Source organism: Saccharomyces paradoxus, chromosome VII, assembly GCF_002079055.1.
Source record: "Saccharomyces paradoxus chromosome VII, complete sequence".
Taxonomy (NCBI): Eukaryota; Fungi; Ascomycota; class Saccharomycetes; order Saccharomycetales; family Saccharomycetaceae; genus Saccharomyces; species Saccharomyces paradoxus.
The window spans coordinates 347,348-372,875 of NC_047493.1; the positions used below are offsets into that span (position 1 = coordinate 347,348).

At 38.1% G+C, this 25,528-nt stretch overlaps 14 protein-coding genes across 14 annotated transcripts; 8 read left to right on the top strand and 6 right to left on the bottom strand.

Annotated features, from left to right (window-relative positions):
• Nucleotides 1–165: 165 nt before the first annotated feature.
• LCL3 (Lcl3p) lies at nucleotides 166–990 on the top strand (the record flags this gene model as incomplete). The annotated part of the gene is made up of 1 exon (XM_033910390.1): nucleotides 166–990. One exon carries the CDS (start codon nucleotides 166–168, stop codon nucleotides 988–990), a length of 825 nt encoding a protein of 274 aa, XP_033766281.1.
• A 171-nt stretch (nucleotides 991–1,161) lies between these two features.
• GUP1 (O-acyltransferase) lies at nucleotides 1,162–2,844 on the bottom strand (the record flags this gene model as incomplete). The annotated part of the gene is made up of 1 exon (XM_033910391.1): nucleotides 1,162–2,844. The coding sequence occupies one exon, from the start codon at nucleotides 2,842–2,844 to the stop codon at nucleotides 1,162–1,164; it is 1,683 nt and encodes a 560-aa protein (XP_033766282.1).
• A 749-nt stretch (nucleotides 2,845–3,593) lies between these two features.
• On the top strand, nucleotides 3,594–6,005 carry SCY1 (Scy1p; the record flags this gene model as incomplete). Its single annotated transcript, XM_033910392.1, has 1 exon — nucleotides 3,594–6,005. One exon carries the CDS (start codon nucleotides 3,594–3,596, stop codon nucleotides 6,003–6,005), a length of 2,412 nt encoding a protein of 803 aa, XP_033766283.1.
• Nucleotides 6,006–6,366: 361 nt separating this feature from the next.
• Nucleotides 6,367–7,512, top strand: MIY3 (Miy3p; the record flags this gene model as incomplete). Its single annotated transcript, XM_033910393.1, has 1 exon — nucleotides 6,367–7,512. The coding sequence occupies one exon, from the start codon at nucleotides 6,367–6,369 to the stop codon at nucleotides 7,510–7,512; it is 1,146 nt and encodes a 381-aa protein (XP_033766284.1).
• Nucleotides 7,513–7,903: 391 nt separating this feature from the next.
• SPAR_G01630 (uncharacterized protein) lies at nucleotides 7,904–8,869 on the top strand (the record flags this gene model as incomplete). Its single annotated transcript, XM_033910394.1, has 1 exon — nucleotides 7,904–8,869. One exon carries the CDS (start codon nucleotides 7,904–7,906, stop codon nucleotides 8,867–8,869), a length of 966 nt encoding a protein of 321 aa, XP_033766285.1.
• A 294-nt stretch (nucleotides 8,870–9,163) lies between these two features.
• On the top strand, nucleotides 9,164–9,556 carry MPC1 (pyruvate transporter MPC1; the record flags this gene model as incomplete). Its single annotated transcript, XM_033910395.1, has 1 exon — nucleotides 9,164–9,556. One exon carries the CDS (start codon nucleotides 9,164–9,166, stop codon nucleotides 9,554–9,556), a length of 393 nt encoding a protein of 130 aa, XP_033766286.1.
• A 409-nt stretch (nucleotides 9,557–9,965) lies between these two features.
• KXD1 (Kxd1p) lies at nucleotides 9,966–10,619 on the top strand (the record flags this gene model as incomplete). The annotated part of the gene is made up of 1 exon (XM_033910396.1): nucleotides 9,966–10,619. One exon carries the CDS (start codon nucleotides 9,966–9,968, stop codon nucleotides 10,617–10,619), a length of 654 nt encoding a protein of 217 aa, XP_033766287.1.
• A 182-nt stretch (nucleotides 10,620–10,801) lies between these two features.
• On the bottom strand, nucleotides 10,802–12,370 carry DBP3 (RNA-dependent ATPase DBP3; the record flags this gene model as incomplete). The annotated part of the gene is made up of 1 exon (XM_033910397.1): nucleotides 10,802–12,370. The coding sequence occupies one exon, from the start codon at nucleotides 12,368–12,370 to the stop codon at nucleotides 10,802–10,804; it is 1,569 nt and encodes a 522-aa protein (XP_033766288.1).
• Nucleotides 12,371–12,750: 380 nt separating this feature from the next.
• HNM1 (Hnm1p) lies at nucleotides 12,751–14,442 on the bottom strand (the record flags this gene model as incomplete). Its single annotated transcript, XM_033910398.1, has 1 exon — nucleotides 12,751–14,442. The coding sequence occupies one exon, from the start codon at nucleotides 14,440–14,442 to the stop codon at nucleotides 12,751–12,753; it is 1,692 nt and encodes a 563-aa protein (XP_033766289.1).
• Nucleotides 14,443–14,859: 417 nt separating this feature from the next.
• Nucleotides 14,860–16,230, bottom strand: RPL7A (60S ribosomal uL30 domain-containing protein; the record flags this gene model as incomplete). The annotated part of the gene is made up of 3 exons (XM_033910399.1): nucleotides 14,860–15,489; nucleotides 15,959–16,138; nucleotides 16,216–16,230. 3 exons carry the CDS (start codon nucleotides 16,228–16,230, stop codon nucleotides 14,860–14,862), a joined length of 825 nt encoding a protein of 274 aa, XP_033766290.1.
• Nucleotides 16,231–17,442: 1,212 nt separating this feature from the next.
• MPS2 (Mps2p) lies at nucleotides 17,443–18,606 on the bottom strand (the record flags this gene model as incomplete). Its single annotated transcript, XM_033910400.1, has 1 exon — nucleotides 17,443–18,606. The coding sequence occupies one exon, from the start codon at nucleotides 18,604–18,606 to the stop codon at nucleotides 17,443–17,445; it is 1,164 nt and encodes a 387-aa protein (XP_033766291.1).
• A 645-nt stretch (nucleotides 18,607–19,251) lies between these two features.
• Nucleotides 19,252–21,756, top strand: HSF1 (stress-responsive transcription factor HSF1; the record flags this gene model as incomplete). The annotated part of the gene is made up of 1 exon (XM_033910401.1): nucleotides 19,252–21,756. The coding sequence occupies one exon, from the start codon at nucleotides 19,252–19,254 to the stop codon at nucleotides 21,754–21,756; it is 2,505 nt and encodes an 834-aa protein (XP_033766292.1).
• A 761-nt stretch (nucleotides 21,757–22,517) lies between these two features.
• On the top strand, nucleotides 22,518–24,590 carry AFT1 (DNA-binding transcription factor AFT1; the record flags this gene model as incomplete). Its single annotated transcript, XM_033910402.1, has 1 exon — nucleotides 22,518–24,590. One exon carries the CDS (start codon nucleotides 22,518–22,520, stop codon nucleotides 24,588–24,590), a length of 2,073 nt encoding a protein of 690 aa, XP_033766293.1.
• Nucleotides 24,591–24,955: 365 nt separating this feature from the next.
• Nucleotides 24,956–25,324, bottom strand: RPB9 (DNA-directed RNA polymerase II core subunit RPB9; the record flags this gene model as incomplete). The annotated part of the gene is made up of 1 exon (XM_033910403.1): nucleotides 24,956–25,324. The coding sequence occupies one exon, from the start codon at nucleotides 25,322–25,324 to the stop codon at nucleotides 24,956–24,958; it is 369 nt and encodes a 122-aa protein (XP_033766294.1).
• Between the last annotated feature and the right edge of the window lie 204 nt (nucleotides 25,325–25,528).

Below are 25,528 nucleotides of genomic sequence, written 5' to 3' on the forward strand. Positions count from 1 at the left end.
CCACGAAACCCTTTTCGTCCTCCCTTCATCATTGGACCCTTCATGATCTTTTAGTATGAAAAAAAAAAGTGATAAAGCATACACACGAAATATAGTATAAGTTTCACATACTATCAAAAGAAGCCCAATATTTCATAGCTATTGAGGTAGCATAGATGCACTTATATGAGGCAAGGTGATTCTGATTCAATAAAATCCGCGGATGTTGCTGTCCTCTCAATTATTCTTACGGGCTCGACTTTAACGTTGATCTACACGTATAAAAGGTATTTAACTCAATTCAAAAGAACAAATGATATACCGCGACGAATATTCCGCAAGCAATGGCTTTACGGCAAAGTCACATCTGTTGGTGATGGGGACAATTTTCATTTCTTTCATATGCCAGGTGGTATGAGGGGTGGATGGGGTTGGTTACGAGCCGTTCCACAAATGATCAAGAATGATTCTACGGCAGAAAAGCTTGCTGGAGATAATGGGAATATAAAGTTTTTCAATTTAAATTGGATTATACATGGGAGATCCAGTAAAAGTAAAATACAAAAAACGAAAAGTCAGTTCTTGAAGTTAAATGTACCCTACAAAAATAGGAAGAACCTCCCAACTATTCCTATAAGATTATGTGGAATTGATGCCCCAGAAAGAGCGCATTTTGGTAACCCAGCGCAACCGTTTGGTAATGAGGCGTTAATTTGGTTACAAAACCGGATCTTGGGAAAGAAAGTGTGGGTCAAGCCTTTGTCTATAGATCAGTATAATCGTTGTGTGGCTCGAGTGTCCTACTGGGACTGGTTTGGTGGTTGGAAAGATTTAAGCTTGGAAATGCTCAAGGATGGATTAGCTGTTGTTTATGAGGGCAAAGTAAATACAGAATTTGATGGGAGAGAAGATAAGTATCGTTATTATGAATTTTTGGCAAGATCTAAAAAAAGGGGATTATGGGTCCAGAATAAATTTGAGACGCCAGGTGAATATAAAAAACGTGTTTGAAAACTTCGTTATTTGAAGGGGCATTTTTATCCATCATACCATCGATATTCATATCATACATTCATCAAATTGTCGCACTCTCTTTAATACGATTTTTATTTATTTTCATTTGTGTACTAATAGATAAAATACATACATGATAGCAGTGTTATAAAATCGAGAATCGGCAATTTAGCATTTTAAGTAAATTCCGTGTCTCTTTTCTTCTTCTCTAATTTCAAACATTATTTGAACCGCGATGAATAAACTAGCGCTTGCCAAAATCACAAACTTGAAACCAGATACGGTACAGAACATATCACCTAGTAATTTTTTAGTACCGTCAGAACCTAAGCAAAATCCAAAAAGATTAGCGATCATCATCACCCATATGTTGAAAACAGCGCCAACAGCACAAACGTGTCTGTACCAGACTGCGTCGGTATAATGAGAGAAAATTTGAGTAGCAAAAATTTCTGGTAAAAGGAAAAGAACTATTAGCCAGCCCCATAATAATAACTTCAATTGAATGTCATGCCATATGGCCACGAAGGAAAAGACAGCTAGCGATGTCAAAATTCTGTTTTTTGAGCCACCTAGAGGAATGTATATATAACGGACAACCCATTTATTATAGCTTCTATGCCAAGCTCTCCAGAAAGCTAATGAACTGTAATTGTTATCGACACACCTGATCATATTCTCAGGGGTATCGATTCCGTCTATCAAAGCCCATAGCCTAAACAATCTCCACGGAATTAGAAGTTTCAGCCAAATAATATTCAAATTGAATAAGCCAATCATGGAAATCTGAAAAGGTGTATCATTTTCCCAAGCTTTGGTTTTTGAGATTGCCACCACGTAAAGGAAATGTAAAATGAACTCCATAGATAAGATAGCAATAATGAATCTTACCGCATAGTAAAAAATGAACTTGAAGTTTATTGATGGAAGGGTATGTTTCGATTGGTAAATGTAATCATTGAATGTTATAATGGGACCAGCGATGAAAAGTGGTGTGTAAGTAACGTATGCAATATAATTCATTAAGCTGTAGTCTTGGATGGGGTGAGCCGCGGTTAATCTAGCGCGTTCATTGAGCATAATGGCTGATTTAGCTTCTTTTGATTCGTAGGATGGGCTTTTCTTCGTTTGTAAATTCTCCCATCTTTCCAAGTAGTCTAAGTTGTAACTTAAGACTCTCAGAAGGGTAAAATTGAAAAAAACATCCCATCTTGGAATAATACCTCTATACCAGTGATCCAGTGGGCTTAAAAGGGAGCAAAGATTGGCAAATGGATAAGCTCTGAAGTTGTCATTAATAAAAAGCGTAGAAATACCATAAATCCAAAGGCTAATGGTGGCTATTTTTCTATAATTCTTGAGCGCATGAGAGATGGTATATAAAATTAGCATATGGGCTAAAATTCTTATCGAATTGACACCATGAGCGGCCACCAAGAAGATTAAACCAAATATTAGATCGAATCTTAATTTAGGGATGTTGGTTGAATAAAGGACAATGCGTTTAATAGACGTGTGGGCCAGCATTAAAACCGACAATAGTACAAAATTGTCCCTGAAAAACCTATATTGAGAATCACTATTATCCACTTTCCTACCAAATAGCCAACCTTGAGATAGAAGACGCTCGTATCTTGCATAATTTGGATTTTCGGACGAACTAGCTTGCAACCCTGCATAGAACATCAAGGGAACAACGACTAAAAAGGCAACGTAGTAGAATTTGAATTCGGTAGTTTTCCATAGCGACGGCTTCGTTGTGGAAGAAGCATCTTTTTTCGATGAGGGTTTGATTCTTGAGTCTAAGCCCTCAGAAGTGACTAGAGGAGCCAAGATGCTGATCAGCGACATTTGTTACAATTATCTGTTTATAAATGCCGATACTCGCTATTCTTTCTGTCCTTTTATGATTAATATCCATGTGTTACAAGCAATATTGTATGTAAATACTCTTACCCTTTCAGTGTACACCCACTAAAAAACTCACACCCATACACCCCAAGTAGTATGGATGTTTATAGTTGCTCAGACCATCACCCATTTTCCAGCTCTCACCTCCAGTATCTGGTTATTACAGGTCCATGTACGGAGTACCTTACCTTTTTTGTCTGATAGTTAATTGCAAGTCCCTTTCCGTGTATAATTGGAAATTTGCATTTACGTCCAATCAAGATGATGTGCAGCTAGCTTATATTAATACAAGAAACATGCTCAAGCGCATATACGCCTCCTTATTCACTCATTTCTCATACCTCATTGTTGCCAGTATTTCGAGGCGTTCAACTTTCTCTTGCCCTCGTATTAATTATTCGCTATTTATATATTGCTAGTTATTATTTTTTCCTGGAAGGAACTTTCCAGGGTCTTCTAAGAAATAAAAATGCAGAAGGAAAACTAAACGTAATTAAACTGTTCTTCGGTTCGATCCTGTCGCTACGTGAAAAAAAGGGTATTGCAGTCATAAAAAAATGGAAGCCAAAAATAATATAAAATCAAAACAAGTCTTCAATATATTGAAGTGCGACACGACTTCTCAAAACTGTGATAACTTCAATTATCGTGCCACAAAGGGAAAAAAGACAGACTTAAATTAGGCAGGGATGATGTTCTGGTCTTCAAAGACAGGTATCACGTCAAAGTATTCATTTTCATCGTCACCTACTTTCACAGCTGAACCATGGAGCATTTACACCGGTCGCCCCAAATCATCATCTTCATCTTCACCGTCCAAAGTATCGATATTCATGTTTGACAAAAAGCAGTTCGAAAACTATTTGTTGCACTACGGCATTATTAAATCTAAATCTGGATCTAGAGATAAAGTGCTAATACAAGAAGCTTACGAAATATTAAGAAATCAGGCCAATAACTTGGCCAAACTCAAACACCCAAATATTCTGACCCTAATTGAACCATTAGAAGAGCATAGTAAAAATTTCATGTTTGTAACTGAGTTCGTCACAGGTTCACTGGAAGCGGTATTCAGGGAAACTGATGATGAAGAGCAGAATTTCTTACAAGGTCATGTTAAGGATAATATTGTGATACAACGGGGCATATTGCAACTAGTAAATGCCCTCGATTTTATTCATAACCGCGCAAGCTTTGTGCACTTGAATATTCAACCTAGGGCAATATTCATCAATGAAAATTCTGACTGGAAAATTTCCGGCCTGGGCTACTTAGTGAAAATACCTCCAGGAACGAATACCTCTGAATACTTCTTACCTCAATATGACCCCAGGGTTCCCCCATTTATGCATTTGCAACTGAATTATACCGCCCCAGAAATTGTTTTTGAGAACACCTTAACCTTTAAAAATGATTATTTTTCATTAGGTTTGTTGATATATTTCCTGTACAGTGGTAAAGACTTGTTTCACAGCGAAAATTCTACTACTGAGTACAAATTGGAGTACAACAAATTTGAAAACAAGATTAGTACAATGTCATGGGACAATATATTCAGTAAGGTCCCGCAAAAGCTGAGATATTGTATGCCCAAGCTAATAAACAGAGACATATATTCCAGGTATGATAATATAACTTTAATTTTAGACTCTGAGTTTTTCCAGGATCCGTTAGTCAAGACGTTGAATTTTTTAGACGATTTACCTACAAAGAATAGCGAAGAAAAATACGTATTCTTGGAAGGTCTCGTAAATTTACTGCCGGAGTTTCCGCCAGCATTATTACAAAAGAAATTTTTACCCATTCTATTGGAATTATTAAGTCAGTTTTGTGCTGAAAAAGTAATAAGTGATAAATGCGTAAGCAAAAATTTGGATTTAATAATCAAGATAGGGTCCACTTTATCCCAGTTGTCCTTTCAAGAGAAGGTTTATCCAGTTTTATTGAGTGAAGTGAACTTTCCGATCCTGTTGAGAAAAGCCACGGTTTGCTTGATCGATAATTTAGACACATTGAAGCAAAAAGTTAAACGTCCTGATTTCTTGAAAAATATACTAAAGCCATTATTCAGTTATGTTTTACATGACTCCGAAAGTGACACTACAGTGGTTTGCCAAGAGAAGCTTTTATCACAAATTCCGTTAGCTTTAGAGGTACTTGATTTCCCCACCGTGAAACAATTCTTGTTACCCTTGCTATCTGATCTATTTACAAAGACAACAAGTTTAACGGTGAAAAACACATGCGTAACATGCTTCCAAATTATGATAGAGCACAAATCCATTGATTCTTATACTTGCTCAGAAATCATTTTGCCTTTGTTTAAATCCATGAAGACAAGAGATCCAAGGATTTTATCTAAGTTACTGAAACTTTTTGAAACCGTTCCGCTGATTATTACTGATGAAATCATCCTCGTTGACCAAGTGCTGCCTTTGATGTGGAATTATTCCATGGCCTCAACTCTAACAAAGTCACAGTATTCAGGATATACACAGGCCATTAACAAGATGTCATCTGACATCCAGAGGCATCATATCGCCAAATTGAGTGATAGAGTTAATGATGATGGCGAAGATGCCTTTCACAAAGTTATTGAACCAACGATCATGAAGAAGGAGGACCCTGAGACAATTGCGGCTAAAAATATTGAAGTAGCAGCCATGCAACCGGTTAAAAAAACAACGGAGTCATCGTATAAGAATATTTCACCACAATCCAAGAATATTCCAAGCTCCAGGCCCTTAAATCCTAGGAGTATCCTTGCAACTAGAGGCTTTCCAATGAGGAAGCCAAACCCCTTACCAGAGACCCCATCAAATCGGACCGATCCCAAAGTTATGGTTAAACCTAGTTCTAACGGTATCTTAAACACCAGAAAGGACGACGAATTTAATGAATTTCAATCCTTCTCAAGCACAGGAAGCGCACGTCAAAGCTCCGCATCCGATGCTTGGATGAACAACACGCCCAGCCCTACTCCAACATCTACAAGCAGTACTAATCTGCCACCTGGGTTTTCAATTTCTTTGCAGCCAAACAAGAAAAAGGAAGGTTCTACTGAAATTCCCCGAAATAATATATATGGATCTTTAATATAGTTTACCAACCTTAAGATGGAAATATCTCAAATTGGCTTGAAGACAACCGCACCACAAATTTAATAGTTATTTGTATTAGTAGATAAATCGAATTTGATTTTCGTACCTCAGTAACTCTCTTGAGGAACGCAATTTTAGTTTGCTGTGTGTACCTACTGGGTCTGACTACCAAGCACATTGTTCTTTTTTATGAACGGTGCGCGATCGGGGGAACCACACGTTCAATAAATAAAGGTTGAAACAGTCATACAATAACCAAGTATGAAGGAGATACAGAGGAAGTAAACAAATCTAAACCTGTTGAAACAAATACTGGGTCAATTTTCCGCCCTCATACAATCGTTTACAGAAATAAGCCAATATGGACGTTTCATTTTTAACCAAAACTGTACAAATAAATGGCACCCAGTTTAAGATATTACTTCAAAATGGGCAAGGTGAATGCGCGCTGATTGCACTAGCTAACGTATTATTGATTTCACCGGCCCATGCTCGTTATGCCCAAGAAATTTCCAGATTAGTGAAAGGCAAGGAAACTGTTACTTTGATTGAACTTGTGCAAACTCTAGCCAATATGGGTGCTCAAAATCGCAATGGTGCCGATGTGGATAAAGAACAGCTACTCCAAGTTCTGCCACAGTTATATAGTGGGCTGAACATCAACCCAGAATTCAACGGGTCTTTTGAGGATGGGATAGAAATGTCGATTTTCAGGCTCTACAATGTCGGCATCGTTCATGGTTGGATAATAGATGGGGACAATGATCCCAACGCTTACGAACATGTATCCAAATATTCTTATATGGGTGCCCAAAAGGTTTTAGTACAGTCGTATGAGATCCAAAAAAATAATGCTCAATTTGAAAACAGTGAGCAAATCCAATCCGATGCACCTTACTTGAAATCCTTTCTGGCAAGATCTGCGACTCAATTAACTGAGTATGGTTTAAGTCATCTCAGGGAAATTTTAGTAGAAAGATCGTATGCTGTGCTTTTCAGAAATGATCACTTTTGCACATTATATAAAAACAATGGCGAATTGTTTACTTTAGTCACGAACCCTACCTACAGAAACCGCAAAGATATAAACTGGCAGTCGCTTAAATCCGTGAATGGATCACAAGATTCGTACTACACAGGTAACTTCATTCCCACAAGTCTGGAAAGAACCGAAACTACTGCTACCGGGCAAAATGAATCCTACATTTCTAACCCATTTAGCGACCAGAATACAGGGCATATAACCAGTAATCAAGATAATAGTGGAGCAAGTGGGGTGCAACAGATCGAAGACGACGAGGAGCTAGCCAGGAGATTACAGGAACAAGAAGATATGCGTGCAGCAAATAACATGCAAAATGGTTATGCCAATAATAGCAGAAATCATCAAAGAGAAAGGTTCGAAAGACCTGAAAAAAACTCGAAGAAAAACAAGCTCCTTTCCTTTAATGGAAGTAATAAAGACAGGAAAAGAGACAAGTTGAAAAAAAATTGTGTGATTATGTGAAACCATCATTTCTTTTTTTCTTTTTTATCTTCCTTATAGAACCACCTTTTGTACGTGTCACCACGTTAGCGCCTTATTTTTAACTTTACTATTTTTTAATTTTTCTATATGTATATTTTACTCCTTCATGGCGTTGAACTGGCCTCTTTGTGATATAGAACCTGATAATAACTATATTTTCTTTTCTGTTGTTATCTCTTATGTTTGTTCAAACGAAACGGCTTAAGGAGCTCCGAACAGTCACTATAGCGGAAATTAACATTTTTGGGATATCTTCACAGAATACTAGAACACTCAAAGTGACTCATACTCTTGGGTTTTACACAGTCACTGAAAAGGATTACTAGATAATTGGAAAAAGTTGGAACTGAGGGAGCGAACTGGCGAAATCATGGGTGATATAAGAACTTTTGTTTTCGCTATAGAAGATACAGAAACAACGCAAGGACTGTGCAAAATCATTGGTCGGTCAAGTTTATATAATCTAGAGAGTCTGTCTAGGCCATACAATCTATATTTTGATGACCCAGGACTAAGCAGGAAACATGCAGTGTTATGTATAAAGACACCAATACCCAAAATTGAGAGTGTTCCTTCCATTGAACAACTTCGCATTTGCATTCGAGATTTGAGTAGTAAGAGTGGTACAGTGAACTTAGTGTCTGATGGACCAAATGATGAGATTGACCTGAGAAGTGGTGATACATTTGGTTTGATTGCAATTGCTAATCATTCTTTACGCGATAACCATTATTTAGCCGCCAAGTTAATTTTTCGAATTGAACTTGAGTACTTTGATAAAGAAAGGGAACTTATCAAGTGCATTATTACGAATGTGACCTTTGGAAACAATAATGCAATGTTACATTCCCCTGTTTATCCTATAAAATTTGCAGACGACAGTGATTCTAGTTGGTACGGATTATCAGAAGCCAGTACACAAACGGAAGCTGCAGATGAGTGTCATGAAACAAAGACCATGATAACTCGAGGTGGTAGGTTTTCCATCCTTTCACTGAGAAAAAGTGACCGCAAGCAACCCCAGAAGGCTGGTGGTAGCTTTGATGGCAAAATAAATCAAGCAAATTCTTTTGAAGAAGAAATCGAAACCTGTACTGACACAGAGAGTACAGAAGAAGAAGAAGAAGAAGTAGAAGAAGAAGAAGAAGAAGAAGATCAGGGAGGAGAAATAGAACTTGAAATTATCAGAGTAAAAAGGATAAAGGGCAGGATCAAGACAGAGAAGACAGCTACTCGCTTCTCGAAAACCAAGAGAATTATGACCCCTCAGCAGTCCAACAGCATGTGGATACTACTAATAGTAATCTTAATTTTTGACCGCTTACTATCGAATTAAAATGTAATTTTAAACCCAGCTGTACATTACTGGGTGGTGTTATAACTCTATAACTAGCTAAACAAGTGGAGTTTTTTGCTCTGGACATGGCCTGTAAAGTTCTCTTTTGCGACGGCCCCCCGCTTTAACCGAGGCGAATGACGAATGCTTTTTGGCCAAGAAGGAATGGCCATTACAACTTGTGCTCTCCACTTCCCTCCACCAATAATCTATATAAACACTCTCTTGCCAATCGCCAAACGTCAATACATCTACATATATACACATAGATCCCATTGCACTGTAATTAAAAAAATGTCTCAACCTGTTCAACGTGCTGCAGCACGCTCATTCCTTCAAAAATACATTAATAAAGAAACTTTGAAATATATCTTTACGACACACTTCTGGGGTCCCGTATCCAATTTTGGTATCCCAATTGCCGCTATATATGATTTAAAGAAAGATCCTACACTAATCTCGGGCCCAATGACCTTCGCTTTAGTTACCTATTCGGGAGTGTTCATGAAGTATGCTCTTGCAGTATCACCCAAAAACTACTTGCTGTTTGGATGCCACCTCATCAATGAAACTGCACAATTAGCTCAAGGCTATAGGTTTCTCAGATACACGTATTTCACAACTGATGAGGAGAAGAAGGCTTTAGATAAGGAATGGAAGGAGAAAGAGAAGGCTGATAAACAGTAAAAGGAGCAATCTACGAGCCTGAAGTAGGTGACTGGATAGAAATATAAAAAGCACAGGCAAAGATGAAGAAGGTAGGTATGCCCATACAGATTCTGTCATTTTTACCTCTTTTCCCTTTCATATATGCATGCTATAGAACTATTATCTCTATAAGTTTCATTTTATGTAGTATTTAGCTACAATGCCGTACTATATAAGATGACATATTTTAAATAACCTAAATAATTATTATGCCTTTATTCAAGTATTTTCTTTATACCTTGGGGTTTCTCCTTCATCTCCACTTTATATAGGTTATATTCAGCCATTCAAAAGCTAAAAAAGACCGTTTTTTCACTGAAAAGTCACTGCAACTATAGTAAGATACAGAAGAGGGAGAAATAATGGTTAGAACACTCAGTGCAGAACAATGGTGATTGGATTATCGGAGGAAAATGATGATGACGAAACTTTTTCAGCTGTACATTCTTCAACACCCAGTATTAATTCTCAATCTTATGCGATCCCCATAACGGAGGAAATGTCCAGCTCTTTCCATGATTCTATCAGCACCACTAGCAACTCAAGTGGTAGTTTCGATAGTGATGAACGTAGTGTTTCAAACGTTGTGGAGGCAAATGAAGTGGATAACGAATCTAATGGTGACGAAGATTTGTTCTTAGATAACGATATTCCTCAATCAAGCAATTTATTACTCACAGATGCCCAAGATCCTGGTCCAATATTTGACGTTTCAAGATATATTTTTGATTCTCTTAAACAATCCATTGATTCTGCAGATTTCTCAGAGGCACTTTCCCTACAGACCAAGACTTCTGCCGTCATAAATTCAAAAAGCTTAGAACTTAAACAATATATTGATGAAATGAAGATCAGGCTAACTCAACTGCAGGAAAAGTTTGAAAACGGTGAAGCTACTTCAAGAAAAATAAAGCATGATTTAGAAACTTCAAGAAAAAACATCGACTATTTAAACGCTGCTTTACGTGTCGGTTTCCCCATTGAGTTTAATCAGGCAAGAGAAAAAATACTCGAACGTAAATTGAATGAAGAGAATGACTGACGATATACTGAATCGTATTTTTTTTCTGGAAAATATGTATACTATGTGAGAGTCAATTTAAATAATATTAATGATAAATGAAAGTGGGCAGTTATATTAGTAATATACAATGTTTTGTTAATAAATTTCCGAACCTTGACTGGCTATTCTTAGAAGAAGATAGGTAAAAACAAAAGAGGCCCCTAATCGAAAGTAATCTTTTTTGGCTTCTTAGTCAAATCGACATCCTTAAAGAATGAACCGTAAGCACTATGTTCCTTCTTCTTAGTGTGAGTACCGAACTTTATCAAATCCTCAGGAACAGGTTGATTGGCACCATTTAAAACGTTAACTAGCCCGCCAGCCAAATGCTTTTCTTGTTCAGTGAATAGAGTGTGGGCTGTGCCTGTTTGACCAGCTCTACCAGTTCTACCGATTCTATGGACATAGTCCTCCACAGTCAATGGAAAAGTTAAATTAATAACGGTCTTAACATTTGGTATATCCAAACCTCTTGCTGCAACGTCAGTGGCCAATAGCAAATTAGACTTACCGCTTTTGAACTCATTCAAAGCTTGCGTTCTTTGTTGTTGGGATAAATCACCATGAATAGCTGCAACATTGTATCCATTATACTTCAAATTTCTTTCAACACGAGCAGCTTCCTTTTTATAAAGAGCAAAAATCAAGACCTTTTCATTCTTTTTTGGACCAGAGTGGTACTTTTTCAAAAGTTCCAATAACTTTCTTTCTTTTCCACGTGGGTCCACCACTTCAACAATTTGTGTGATTTTTTTGTTAGCAGTTAGTTGATCTGTATTACCAATAGACACCTTAGTTGGATTCTTCATGAATGTAGAAGCTAATTCACGGACTTCTTTTGGCCAAGTAGCGGTAAACATTAGAGTTTGTCTTTTGGATGCATCAGTTTCTCTGATGATATTCTTGATGTCTTCTTCGAAACCTTTTTCCAACATTCTGTCCGCCTCATCTAGTACTAAGTAGTTTACTTGAGAAAGATCAACGGATCCTTCCTGTAGTAAGTCTAATAATCTACCAGGCGTAGCAACCACCACTTGTGACTTTTTTAGTTGAATTCTTTGTTCATCTTTTGGAACACCACCGTAAACACAACAACATTGCATACCAACTTTGTCCGTTAATACAATCAAGTTATCGTAAATTTGGGAAGCCAGTTCTCTAGTTGGAGAAATGACTAAAACCTGTATACCTCTTTTCTTTTGATCATTCATTAAATGACTGATAGCTGGAACACCGAAAGCAAATGTCTTACCAGAACCAGTCTCAGCAACACCGACAACATCTTTACCAGACAACAAATATGGCCAAGCTACAGCTTGAATGGGCGTTGGTTTTGGAAACTTAGAAATTTCTGCTTGAATAGAGGGGTCCAAGGAAAGATAATCAAATGATAATAGCGGACGTAGGGCTAGGTTTAGAGGATCCTCAACAGCGATTTCATTTTCCTTGAAATATTCGTCAATTTCAGATTGTGGAACAGTGGTTAATGCCTCGCTTTGAACATAAAACTCACTAGCCACTGCAGAAGTAGTCTCTGGTTTCTTTTTCGATTCTTTCTTTGGTACTTCGTCTTCCTTGTCGCTCTTCTTCTCCTTTTTATGCTTTTTATGCTTCTTTTCCTTCTTTTCCTTCTTTTCCTTCTTATCCTTCTTGTGTTTCTTACTCTTCTTTTCAATTACCTCTTCGTCTACAACTTTTCTCTTCTTGTCTTCAATTTCTTCCTTTGTCATTTTATTCTTTATAGATTAAGCTCTTAGTACTTATGCTTTCGTCAAAAGGGTGTAAAAGGAAGTTAAGCTATATCTTTGATACTGTTATATTGTTGCCTATCTATTATTAACAGTTTTTTATCTGCTTCTTATGCGATGAGGTGAAAAAATTTTCATTTCTTTTTCCGCAAAAAATATTTCAAGAAATTTGAATTACAGTCACATTACTCTCAAGAGCGCAAAGTCTGAGGGATATTTATGTCAAAACATCAGTCGACACCTCATTGAACTGCTGATCCAAAATGGCAGAATGAAAAACTTAAAAAAAAAATTTCACTTTTAATTCTTCTATGCAAATAATGTACTTAAATAAATAATGGTCTGGTAAGGATACTATAGATTTACTTCTTTCCCCACGGTACGTGTTCATTTTCTAGTTCAACATCAGATGCGGCAAGAGAAAATTCTCGACTATCCTCAATGCTATCAAAATTATTGGCATATTCAGCTTGATCGTTCTCAGATTCTTCCAAAGCGTGGAATTCATTCTTACCCTTAAATTTCCAGTAAAGAATCGAATAAGCAGTATAACCAACAATAACCACACAAACATAGTTCATGTTATCCTTTGTCACAGGTAAAACCGGTGGAAAAGAAAAAAACACCACAGAAAAGACGGTCCAACATAAAAGAACTATATTTGAAAAAAATCCAAATTTTCCAAGCCAGAAAGGTCCATGTGCTATGTTACGCTTCTTACCAAGTAAACATATAACCGGAATGATGTAAGATAACAATAAAAATGCAATACAACCCGTAATTAAGGACTGGAAAGCTGTACTAGAAGCCAAATAAAGTAGACCAATGAGCGATATCCAAGCGCATGACATTAAATGTGCATTCAAAGGTACACCAGTGTAGGGGTTAACTTGCGACCATAAACGGGATAATGGTAGACCATCGTCCCTGGCAAACGACCAACATAACCTTGCTTGCCAAGTGTGACAAGCAATGACACAACCGAAGGAAGTAAAAAGAATCAAGCAACCAAGGAAAATCGCGCCTGATTTATTACCCAATGCTTGGTTATAAATGTCCAAGATTGGGGCACCTGTCGTAGACGACACGACGGCGTCGAGATCTTTGATAGAGAAGAACATAGAGATAACATAACAAAAAGAAGTGACAAAACCGATGGCGACGGTTCCCATGATGGCAATGGGAATAACTCTTTCTGGTTTTTCGACCTCAAACGCCATATGAGTTGCACAGTCAAGACACGAAAAGGACCAAGCTGGGTTAATCAAACCGACAATAAAGGCAATACCACCATTCTTCCAACCAGTTTCATTATAAAATGTTGCAAAAACAAACTTTGCATCATTAAACTTGCCGTGGGAACATGCCAATACGGTTATTGTGATTGTGAAAAAGGACAAAAGGGATATGTATAGAGAGGAGGAAGAAATGATGGGTAAGGATTTACCATAGCAGTTAAAAAACATTAAGAACAAATGCAACAATTCAAAGCAAACGAATATGTGCCATCTCTTTGGGATGAATTCAGGGTGTGCCAAAGCATACATACCAACGACTTCAGTCGCAACAGACAAAGTGGTTGAAGCACTTGTGAAAACGGACCCTGCATAGGCAAAAGAACCGCACATGTAGGCCGCAAATCTTTTGTACTTAGGAGGGGCAAGCTTTAAAGACCACCAAAACTGACCACCGGCGTGTGGATATGCGGACGATAGCTCACCTAACGAAGTACCAATGCAAATAGATATCAGTGCAACAATAATTATACCGTAAACAATCATCATAGGCCCACCGGAAGATATACCCGCAACCATCGATGTAGAAATACCGAACCAGGAATTAGTCAAACCAAACCCAACACCAAGGATTGACCACAACGAGAATGACTTCCTTAAATGTACTTCACCATCTGCTGCCACAGCTGCCTTCCCATCCATATCATCCAATGGCTTTATTTCCTCCTCAACCCTCAAATCTCTTTTGTGCATAGAAGTGTTTGAAGACTGATCCGGCTGCATATAGCCACCGGAAGCATTATCATTTCTTATACTCATCGTTCTTCAAAATATCAGTTTCTGAGTAAGTGAGCCAGTTAGTACTGAATAGATATTCCTCTTTGAAAGTTGGAAGATAATATAATTTTTCCTTTATGCAAGTTATATATGACAAGCAGATACCTTCTTTCTAATTGTTGGCATACAAGGCTGTTATAAATCATTTGGTTAACGTCCGTTGAAATATCGGCAGACCAAAGAAGTCACGACTGCTTATCTTCAGGTTTTTTTTCGTTATACAGGTTATGCGCATGTGAAAAAAAAAAGGAAGAAAACGAAGCCAATTATAAGTCATTATTGACGAAAATCCTAGATTAATTTAGAGGTACAATATACAAAACTAGTGAATAACGGAGCTATATAAAACTATAGATAAAATAGGTATAGTTATATGATGAAATACGTCTTTCAACCAGTTTAGTTCATGGACTTAACCAACTTGTTGATGAATTCTTCACGGTTACCGAAAGAACCACCTTGGATAAAGTGCTTGAACTTTCTTGGGACACCCCAACCACCAGATGGGTTGGACAACTTGAATGGCCACAAGAAGTTGTTAGCTTGCTTGAAGTGTGGACCGACAGTGATGATTTCATGGATCAAATCGTCAATGGACAAGATACCGTACTTACCCAAGTTGGCTTCGATGATAGCGTTGTCGGACAAAGGAATTCTTTGCTTGTTGATCTTACCGAAACCTCTCTTGTAAACTAATTGTCTGATAGTAGAGTATGATGGGTAACCGTAAGCAACGTATGGCTCAATCAACTTCAATAGTTCCAAAGTAGCCTTAGTGACCTTGACGAAGGTACCGGAGTTGATTCTGGTCAATCTTAGCAATTGTAAAACCTTTCTTGGTTTAGGTGGGATCTTGTTAATACCCTTGATTCTAACAACAAAGACCAACTTGTGTTGAGCTTCGACGTAGTAGGAACCAGCAGCCTTGGCATCACGCTTGGCTTGGATGATGTTTCTTTCAGCGGTTTCGTATTCCTTTTGGTAAGCGGCGTTTCTTTCCAAAATGATAGCTCTCTTTTCCTTGTTAGCCTAAACGAAAAACAAAAGTAAACAACAGTAAATTGATGTTAGTAAAAAAATGTCAAGTGAAAAACAGTATTTTATGCCAAAGTTGCTACACTGCTTTATTACTTCAATGACATGTCGGCCACGGCAAACGCAGCAATGTTTCTAACCTTAGTACCACAACTAACAGTCTATTTTACTTTCTATTTCCTTTTCTAATAATCAGTCGAAAGATGGTGATAAGTTACGACAGCATCGTCAGTGACTAGTCGAATATGTATTGGGATACAATGGCTTTTCATCATAAAATGAGAAAACAAATAGAACGTAAAAAACAGCCCGGTAGCTTGATGATACCACAGGTATTGGAGAACATTGCAACTGTTCGAATATTATCGAAATTGACAATAAATGCACGTGAACTCACATTCATTTTAGTAAAACACAATGTGTTGCGGCATAAAATATAAATGTAAGCAAAGTTTTAACATACGGCCTTACGAGCAGCTCTTTCAGCAGCGACTTGTTCAGCAGTCTTTTGTTGAGCCTTAGACTTCTTCAACTGAGATTCTGGGGTCAAGATTTTTCTGTAATACAAATAATAGATTTTTCTGTTAGCATAACCGAACATATAATAAATTAGGTTCATGTAACCATCAAGCAATACTTTTTTCTACGAAGTTACATCGAATTGAAAACACCACTTTTCATTCGAATGAAGGGAGTAAAACAGAGACACTTAGGAAACACGATTTGAGAAAACATCTTAATCGGATTTGTTGTATTTAGCGGTGAAACTTTTGGCAACAACCAAGATATTTCTAGATTCTTTTCTCAAACTTATCAACTAAAATTGTCTTTGACCTTGTAAAAGGTAATCCCCTACGGAAATTCATCTTGTGAATAGTCACAATTGGAAGATAAATGTAAGTGTGAGTGCAAATGCTTTTAAAGCAGAAATGCTCTTTTTCTCAACGTAACTTGCGGAAACCAGTATACTTTTCTGGATACTTTAGGAAATATAGTAATAAAAAACGTATTTTCGGGTACATACTCAGCAGCCATTGTGATCTTAATTGCTTGGTTGTTTATCTGAGTATCATATGAATCGTAAATTAAACCAAATAAGTTTAATATCTCGATAATTTCAATATTTCAAAAGGATGAAGTTGCAAAAGTGATGCAGATGGCAATAATTCTTGGAAGCCGCGTCCGGTACCGACAAATTTTCAGGAAGAGTTTCTGAAAATTTTGATAAATAGTTCTAAAAAAGGTACGGATTTATTAATATGTGTGGGTGTTAACATCTGACTTTTACTAGCGTAATTAGATTCAACTCAGGCTCACGTCACTAAGACCTGAACTGTAATGCAAATTATACAAGATATTGTTTTAGCCAAGTTACACACGCAGTAAGTAAAAGAACGGATAAGTAGATGTATTCAATAATCAGCCCCGAAAGATGGTGTAATTTAAGTTGACAACATCGCAATTTTGCTAGTCACTTTTTGGAATGCCAGAATCGGCAGTATCATCACTAAATAAATACATCTGCTTATCCACTTCCTCATCTTAAAGGAAAGTTTACATATCTGAGCTGTAACTTGTAATATCACATGAACTCATATGAGGTATAAAACATTAGCTCGCTGTAATAATGCTACTACGGTACGTTGTCTGTAGCATGCATATCTAGATAGTATAAACCTGCGATACTGTAAATGATTTTTCATAAGAACGAGGAAAGAATAAAGTAAAGTAAGGTGTTGCAGAAGTATTGAGTTCATCCTTTTTATACTTCGAAAGGCGCGTTTTTTTCTCGCTGATTGGGAGGGTGGCGGCAGACGAAAAAAATAAAGTTAGGACTAGCGATCGTCGAGGACGCATATCAACGGTGAACCATATTTTATGTTGAAAGATATCGAAAAAAGGTTTACGTGACTACATCCACTGTGTATTAGGTGGCAAGCGAAGGGTCTATATGCCGAATACCTTGCTATATGCGTCATCCATGTTGGCATTTGAGCGGTACTCAGTTTCTAAATCTGCCTGATCTTCAAAGAACCACACAATTTTGCTTAATATGCCGCTATTCTCCCACCATGATAATTGTAACCTTGAGTTTTGGGATGGCGTATCACGAATATATAAGTATTTTCTAATGTATGGTAGGACACCAGCTAGCAGAGCGAAACAGACTATGATTCTTATTGATGCTCTTACCCATAAATGAGAGGGAAACCTGTCAATAAGATTCTTGGAAGTAGAATCACTGTCAGAAGTTGAAGATTTTCGCTTTGAAAGTGATGCCTTATCGTTACTGTAATTAAGCCCTCTTTCTCGCCGTATTTGATCCTTCAATGAAGATATAGTGTCCGTTTGTCTCTGTAATCTTCTTTTGAATTCTTCTAGAATGACTTTTTGATCGATTCCTGTTATCAGAGGTGATGCAGGGTCAGAGGTCCTGGATATATGTTGATTATCTTCTACATGCCTTGTTTTCTGTAAATCGTTGAACTGCTGTTGTATGGAAGCATACTTTTGTTGATAAGTTTCGAGCCTCCTTTTCAACTCGCTTACCTGTCGTTCATTTTCCTGGAGCAAGCTTTGCTTCGTATTCAGTTCCCTTTTTAAATCCTCCACTTGTACCCTCAAAGCCTTTCCTACATTATTTTGGCTGAGCAACTTGATAGGCGATTCAGTAAGCTTCTCCCTGGGTGTTGAAATCCCAGGCCCCTCTGTATTTTTATCCTTGTTCTCAAGTAGAAATTTAGAAGGTGATTTCAAATCCAAACTTACGATAAAATCACTTGGAATGGAATCTGAACCAATGAATGCGTTTTCCAAGACTTCCTTGAGGGAGTGATTAACCAAATTGAAGAAGATATCGTCAAATTCTTCTTTGTGTATCTTAAAGAAGGTCTTCGTATTAGAAAATGTGCGAAACAAATCTTTATTGATTTCAGAAAATAATGGTAATCGAAGATCATAAGAACCATTCTTTTGTGCCTTTTGAAAGATATTCTCAATGATTTCCATTAACTTTGGCAAGTCTTTACCATATATGAAGTCTCCACTAATTGGCTTGTCAATTTGCCCCCATGCATATTCAAAAATAGCATCAAACGCACCTTCACTCATATTTATGTTCTCAGAGCCACAAATGTTTTATAGACCTTTCTTTATTAACCTTAGAGCCGCCAAAAAGAATATTCGATGGAGGTAAACCAGTCGTATAACGCGTTCTCTTTAACCACCAGTATCAACTAGAACTGTTTCAATGAAATTGTCCACTATCGGGTAGTGTACTTTTCTTGTGATGCCTTTGTGGAGGACGTTGAGATGATATTAAGTCGTATACCATGTTATTCTAGTTTAAAATTGATTGCGCGTCGCGCTTTCTCTGGCAAATATCGTGGTTCGCAGTAAAAGAGGCCCTTCATGCAATGGCAATCTGCATCAAGAGGTTGAGCATATGATCAATGTAGGCAATACTGAGAAGTAATGCTAGTCATATGCAATTCGTGCGTTTTGGGTAGGTGCTACAATGCAAGAATTACATCGCAAATAGAGTTGTTGAAGAACGTTGAAACCCATTCACCACATTATCTTTGCTACTGTAAAAACTAGATAACTTTAATTTTTAGGAGAGATTTTGCCACTTGGCAGCAAGTACTAACACTACTCGGGTAGAGAAAGGTAAGAGATACAGGTGTGCATTACAAACAGTGCTGGAAGGGAAAGGAAGCAAAAAGAAGAGAAAAAAACAGCTGTATTATTGGCGCCATGAATAATGTTGCAAATACCGGGACGACCAATGAGTCGAACATGAGCGATGCTCCCCGTATAGAACCTTTACCAAGCTTGAATGATGATGACATTGAAAAGATCTTACAACCGAACGATATTTTCACCAACGACCGTACTGACGCAAGTACTACGTCTTCCGCAGCCATTGAAGATATTATTAACCCCTCATTGGACCCGCAGTCAGTAGCATCACCGGTTCCTTCTTCCTCTTTTTTTAATGACTCAAGGAAGCCATCCACCAGTACACATTTAGTGAGGAGAGGTACACCGTTGGGGATTTACCAAAACAATCTATACAGTCACAATAACAGAGAAAATGCCAATTCTAGTAACGCTTTGTTATCTTCTAAGCTTCTCGCGCATCCACCAGTTCCTTACGGGCAAAGTCCTAATTTACTACAACAACATGCCGTATACAGGACACAACCTTCCAGTGGAGCCACTAACACACAACCACGCCAAACCACAAGAAGGTATCAGTCCCACAAATCACGGCCCGCATTCGTTAATAAGTTATGGAGTATGCTGAACGATGATTCCAATACCAAACTTATACAGTGGGCGGAGGATGGAAAATCCTTCATTGTCACGAACAGGGAAGAATTTGTGCACCAGATTTTACCGAAATATTTTAAGCACTCCAATTTTGCCTCCTTTGTAAGACAATTAAACATGTATGGATGGCATAAAGTTCAAGATGTTAAATCAGGGTCAATTCAAAGTAGTTCAGATGACAAGTGGCAGTTTGAAAATGAAAACTTTATTAGAGGTAGAGAAGATTTGCTGGAGAAAATTATCAGACAGAAAGGTTCTTCCAACAACCACAGTAGTCCCAGTGGAAACGGTAATTCAATGAATGGGAACAACATCTCACTGGATAATGCTGCAGGAATTAATAATAGCAATAATAACATCAGTAGCAGTAACTCATTTTTCACCAATAGTCATTTACTGCAGGGTAAAACACTAAGATTAATGAACGAGGCAAATCTTGGAGACAAGAACGACGTAACTGCAATTTTGGGGGAACTAGAACAAATAAAATACAACCAGATTGCGATTTCCAAAGACCTACTAAGAATAAACAAAGATAATGAATTGTTATGGAAGGAGAACATGATGGCAAGGGAAAGGCATAGAACACAACAGCAAGCCTTGGAAAAAATGTTTAGATTTTTGACATCAATAGTCCCACATTTGGATCCAAAAATGATTATGGATGGGCTGGGCGATCCGAAAGCCAATAATGAAAAACTGAGCAGCACGAATAATATTGGGTTAAATCGCGACAACACAGGCACCATAGATGAACTAAAATCCAACGACTCCTTCACAAACGATGATCGCAATTCCTTCATCAATGATACGGCTAACACTCGTAGTAATGTGAGCCCCAGTAATGATGGCAACAATATTGATACCCCTAGCACGAATACTACTAACAGAAAGAAAAATATAGATGAAAGCATCAAAAACAACAACGACATAATTAATGACATTATATTTAATACCAACCTTGCCAACAACCTCAACAATTATAATTCCAGCAACAATGCTGGCTCACCAATAAGACCGTATAAACAAAGATACCTTTTGAAAAATAGAGCGAATTCCTCAACGTCGAGTGAAAATCCAGGACTAACGCCCTTTAATGTCGAATCTAATAATGACGGCAAAATCTCGGAAATTCCTTTCGATGACGACGAAGAAGAAGACGCAGATTTTAGACATTTTACTTCGCGAGATCCCAATAACCAAACTAGCGAAAATTCTTTTGATCCAAGCAGGTTTACGATGCTTTCCGATGATGATTTGAAAAAAGATTCCCACACAAATGACAATAAGCACAACGAAAGTGATCTTTTTTTGGACAACGTACATCGAAATATAGACGAACAAGATGCAAGACTCCAGAACTTGGAAAACATGGTTCACATACTTTCTCCTGGATATCCCAATAAGTCGTTCAACAACAAAGCCTCCTCAACAAACACTAATTCCAACATGGCAAGTGCTGCCAATGTTAATAGCCCCGGTTTCAATCTACAAGACTATTTAACTGGAGAGTCCAATTCCCCCAATTCCGTTCATTCTATTCCCTCCAATGGCAGCGGTTCCACGCCGCTGCCCATGCCAAATGATAATGACATCGACCACGCAAGTACCGGTGTCAATCAAGGCGAAAATGGAAGCGGACTAACGCCCTTCCTCACAGTAGATGCCCACACACTAAACGACAATAACAATATTGAAGGCAGCACAAAGGTGCCCCCCGATACAAAGATCATTGCTTCCGAAAACGCCAAAGTAAGTGGTAACCTGCCAAGCTTTAATAACCACAGCTATTCCACCCAGGCCGACACGACGCCCGAGAACGCTAAGAAAAGATATGTAGAGGAAACACCGGAACCGGCTATAGTCGAAATCCAGGACCCGACAGAGTACAACGATCACCGCCTGCCCAAACGGACTAAGAAGTAGTATACAGAACAGCGCCATTAGGTAGCGTATATAATCATTTAATATAGTATGTCCTCGAAAGCGATCACGTAAGGCGCAGAAAGAAGTGAAAAGAACACCGGCACCCATGCACCTCACACCGCCGCACGCGAGTGCGGTTGAACTGCACCCGGAAAATGCCAAGTAGATGAGTCGTGAAGAGTTCTCGTTATTCGAGCTAGTGAAAGCCTGAGAAGGGCTTGCCGAGTGAACTGGGGTCGCATTGGGCGTTTTAACGCAAGTTGGCGTACTTATATTGACTGCTGGATGAAAGGGTAATCAATACAAAACGGAAACGGCCTCCTCATCGTTAAGCTCATCAGTATTCATTTCTCCCCTTTCTGCTTCATCGCGTGCTCGAGACCATATCCTTCAGATTATCAAGCAGAAACAGAATTAAAATAATACGAAACTTTCACAGGTTGAAGTATAAACCATCACAATACAAAACTTCAGATAGAACATAGGGAAGAGGCCAATTTCCGTGAAAACGATTTAATATTCTTTACAAGTTCAAAAAGTAACACCTGTTATCCTCTTCGTTGTCATTGACATAACCTTTTAGCGACAGAAACTCCCTAGCAAAAGAGTAAATCCATAGGAACAAAAAAAAAAAAGAAGGCAATCATCGCAACATTATTGGAGTGATAAACAGCAATTCATGCTCTACCGTGGGGTTTTGATACAAGTCTAAGAATTAGAATATTTTATAAAATCAAAAATAATTGAAAAAATCTACGACAATGGAAGGCTTCAACCCGGGCCACATAGAACGTGCCTCGCCCATTGACTCGTCTGACAGCCATTCGTCATCCTTTGTGTATCCGCTGCCCAAAAGCACTAATGAATATATAGGCAATCATAATGAAAGTCGTGTAAATGCAAATTCAGCCGCAGTGCCGTCTTCCATAATGTCCCTCAATCTCAAAAGCACACACTCCCTCAATAATGATCAGCATAGTGATCAGCATATTCATACATCAACATCTCCAACGGAAACTATTGGACATATTCATCAGGTAGAAAAACTGAATCAAAACAATTTGATTCATCTCGATCCAGTACCCAACTTTAAAGATAAATCCGATATCAAGCCATGGTTACAAAAAATCTTTTACCCTCAAGGGATAGAGCTTGTGATAGAAAGATCGGACACGTTTAAAGTTGTCTTCAAGTGTAAAGCTGCCAAAAGGGGAAGGAACGCGAGAAGGAAAAGGAAAGATAGGCTCAACGGACAGGACCAAGAAGAGGAGAAATCGAAGACCAATGACGACGAATTAGAGTATACGAGTCCTTCTAATTTCACAGTAGCACCCAATGGGCCTCAATCATCACCTGATCAATCGTCCTCCATAAAGCCAAAGAAAAAAAGGTGTGTATCGAGGTTTAACAATTGTCCCTTCAGAGTACGAGCTACTTATTCGTTGAAGAGGAAAAGATGGAGCATTGTCGTAATGAACAATAACCACTCGCATCTCCTAAAATTTAACCCTGATTCTGAAGAGTACAAAAAATTCAAAGAAAAATTGAGAAGAGATAATGACGTAGATGCGATCAAGAAATTCGACGAATTGGAATACAGAACTTTGGCCAATTTGCCAATTCCGACAGCTACAATTCCTTGTGATTGTGGTCTAACGAATGAAATACAAAGTTTCAACGTCGTCTTGCCCACTAACAGTAATGTAAATTCATCTGCGTCTTCTTCTACAGTATCGTCTATATCCCTTGATTCTTCGAATGCATCTAAGAGGCCATGCTTACCCCCTGTAAATAGCACCGGTAGTATTAATACCAACAACGTAAGGAAACCAAAAAGCCAGTGTAAGAATAAGGACACACTCTTAAAAAGAACCACCATGCAAAACTTTCTCACTACTAAATCGAGACTGCGTAAGACTGGCACCCCAACATCCTCCCAACATTCATCCAGTGCATTTTCGGGATATATTGATGATCCTTTCAATTTAAATGAAATCTTACCGCTGCCGGCTTCTGATTTCAAGCTAAACGCCGTAACGAATTTGAACGAAATTGACTTTACAAATATTTTTACGAAATCGCCACATCCACATAGCGGGTCCACTCATCCAAGACAAGTCTTCGACCAATTGGACGACTGTTCCTCTATACTCTTCTCTCCATTAACTACAAACACGAATAATGAATTTGAAGGAGAATCTGATGATTTTGTTCATTCTCCATATTTGAATTCGGAGGCCGACTTCAGCCAAATTCTTAGTAATGCTCCCCCAGCTCATAATGATTCAGTTGAAATTCACCAGGAAAACCAGGACAGTACTGATAGATTTGCAAATAGTTCTCAAGAACACAATGAATATATCTTACAGTATTTGACGCACTTTGATGCGACCAACCACAATAATATTGGTATTCCAAACAACACATTACATCCGCTAAACACTCAGCATAACGCTACTGATCTGGGCAACCCACTTTTAAAACAGGAAGCTTTAGTAGGCAGCCCTTCAACAAAGATCTTTGATGAATTAAAATTCTTACAAAATGGCCCACATGGCTCTCAGCATCCTGTAGATTTTCAACATGTTGACCATCGTCATCTGGGTTCCAATGAACCTCAAGTACGATCAAATCAATATGGACCGCAACCGCAGCAACCGCAATATCCTCATAACCAATCCCACCACGGGCACAGCCATGGCCAGCACCAAGAAATACAGAGGGAAGTGCAAGCACACGAATCGTTAGAAATAATGGGAAATACATTATTAGAAGAATTCAAAGACATTAAGATGGTGAATGGCGAATTGAAGTATGTGAAGCGGGAAGATTAGCATATAAACGAAATCAAATTTTGACATACCTCCCGTTCATTTCATTTTTCTTCATTAAATATATACTGGACATATACGCATCTATACAATTTTTGACTTTTTAGAGAAGAAAAGAAACCAATAATATACATTCTTTTTTCTGCTTTTGTTACAAATAAAACCTCGTTGTTATTATACTACATATATCGGCGATGGTAAGATCAGGATTTTTCTCGTACTCCTCCCTTACTATTTCACATTATCGCTTCGTCGGCAGGCCAGGCTGGTGTGAAACAGTGCTGCTTTCTCATGCACACAAAACATGCGTTAACGTAAGTCTCATTTTTTTCTCCCGTTATCACTATATTTGAGAGTTCTTTGAGCACTCACGAAAACTGCGTTCTTTTATTCTTCTGATCTGAAGTAAATATGTGTGAGCAAGACAAACACACAAAGAATAAAACCATCGAAGTGTCCTTTCTTCTTTGTTGTGATTGAAAAAAGACATTTTCGCGAGAGTGACATTTAGGACACTCTCTATCAGATCTCGGAAGAGTCGGATCGGAACCAATGTCTTGCACCACGCCCGCAGTTTCACCAATGTTGGTGATCAATTCATGCCTGTATACCAATGGACTGCCCGCTTCTTCCACGTACGAGCATGTTCTGCATTCAAATAATAACCTGTTATTTTCTTTATCTTCACGAGGGTACAACATATTGTTGCAGTCACGGCAAAATCTAAACGTAGTCATAACAGTTTCAGGGGAGTTTAACTTTCTCTTATTGTCAAAATGTTTTAACTTTTGCTCTACCTAGAATCTGCTCTGGTCCCATTTGGCTTCTACTCTTTTAGAGCTATTCACGAGAACAAAATTTTTCAACTTACCCGCCCTATCCCGCAAGTCCAATAAAACAACTCAAACTAATGGCAAACAAGAACTCGGTAAATTCCAGAA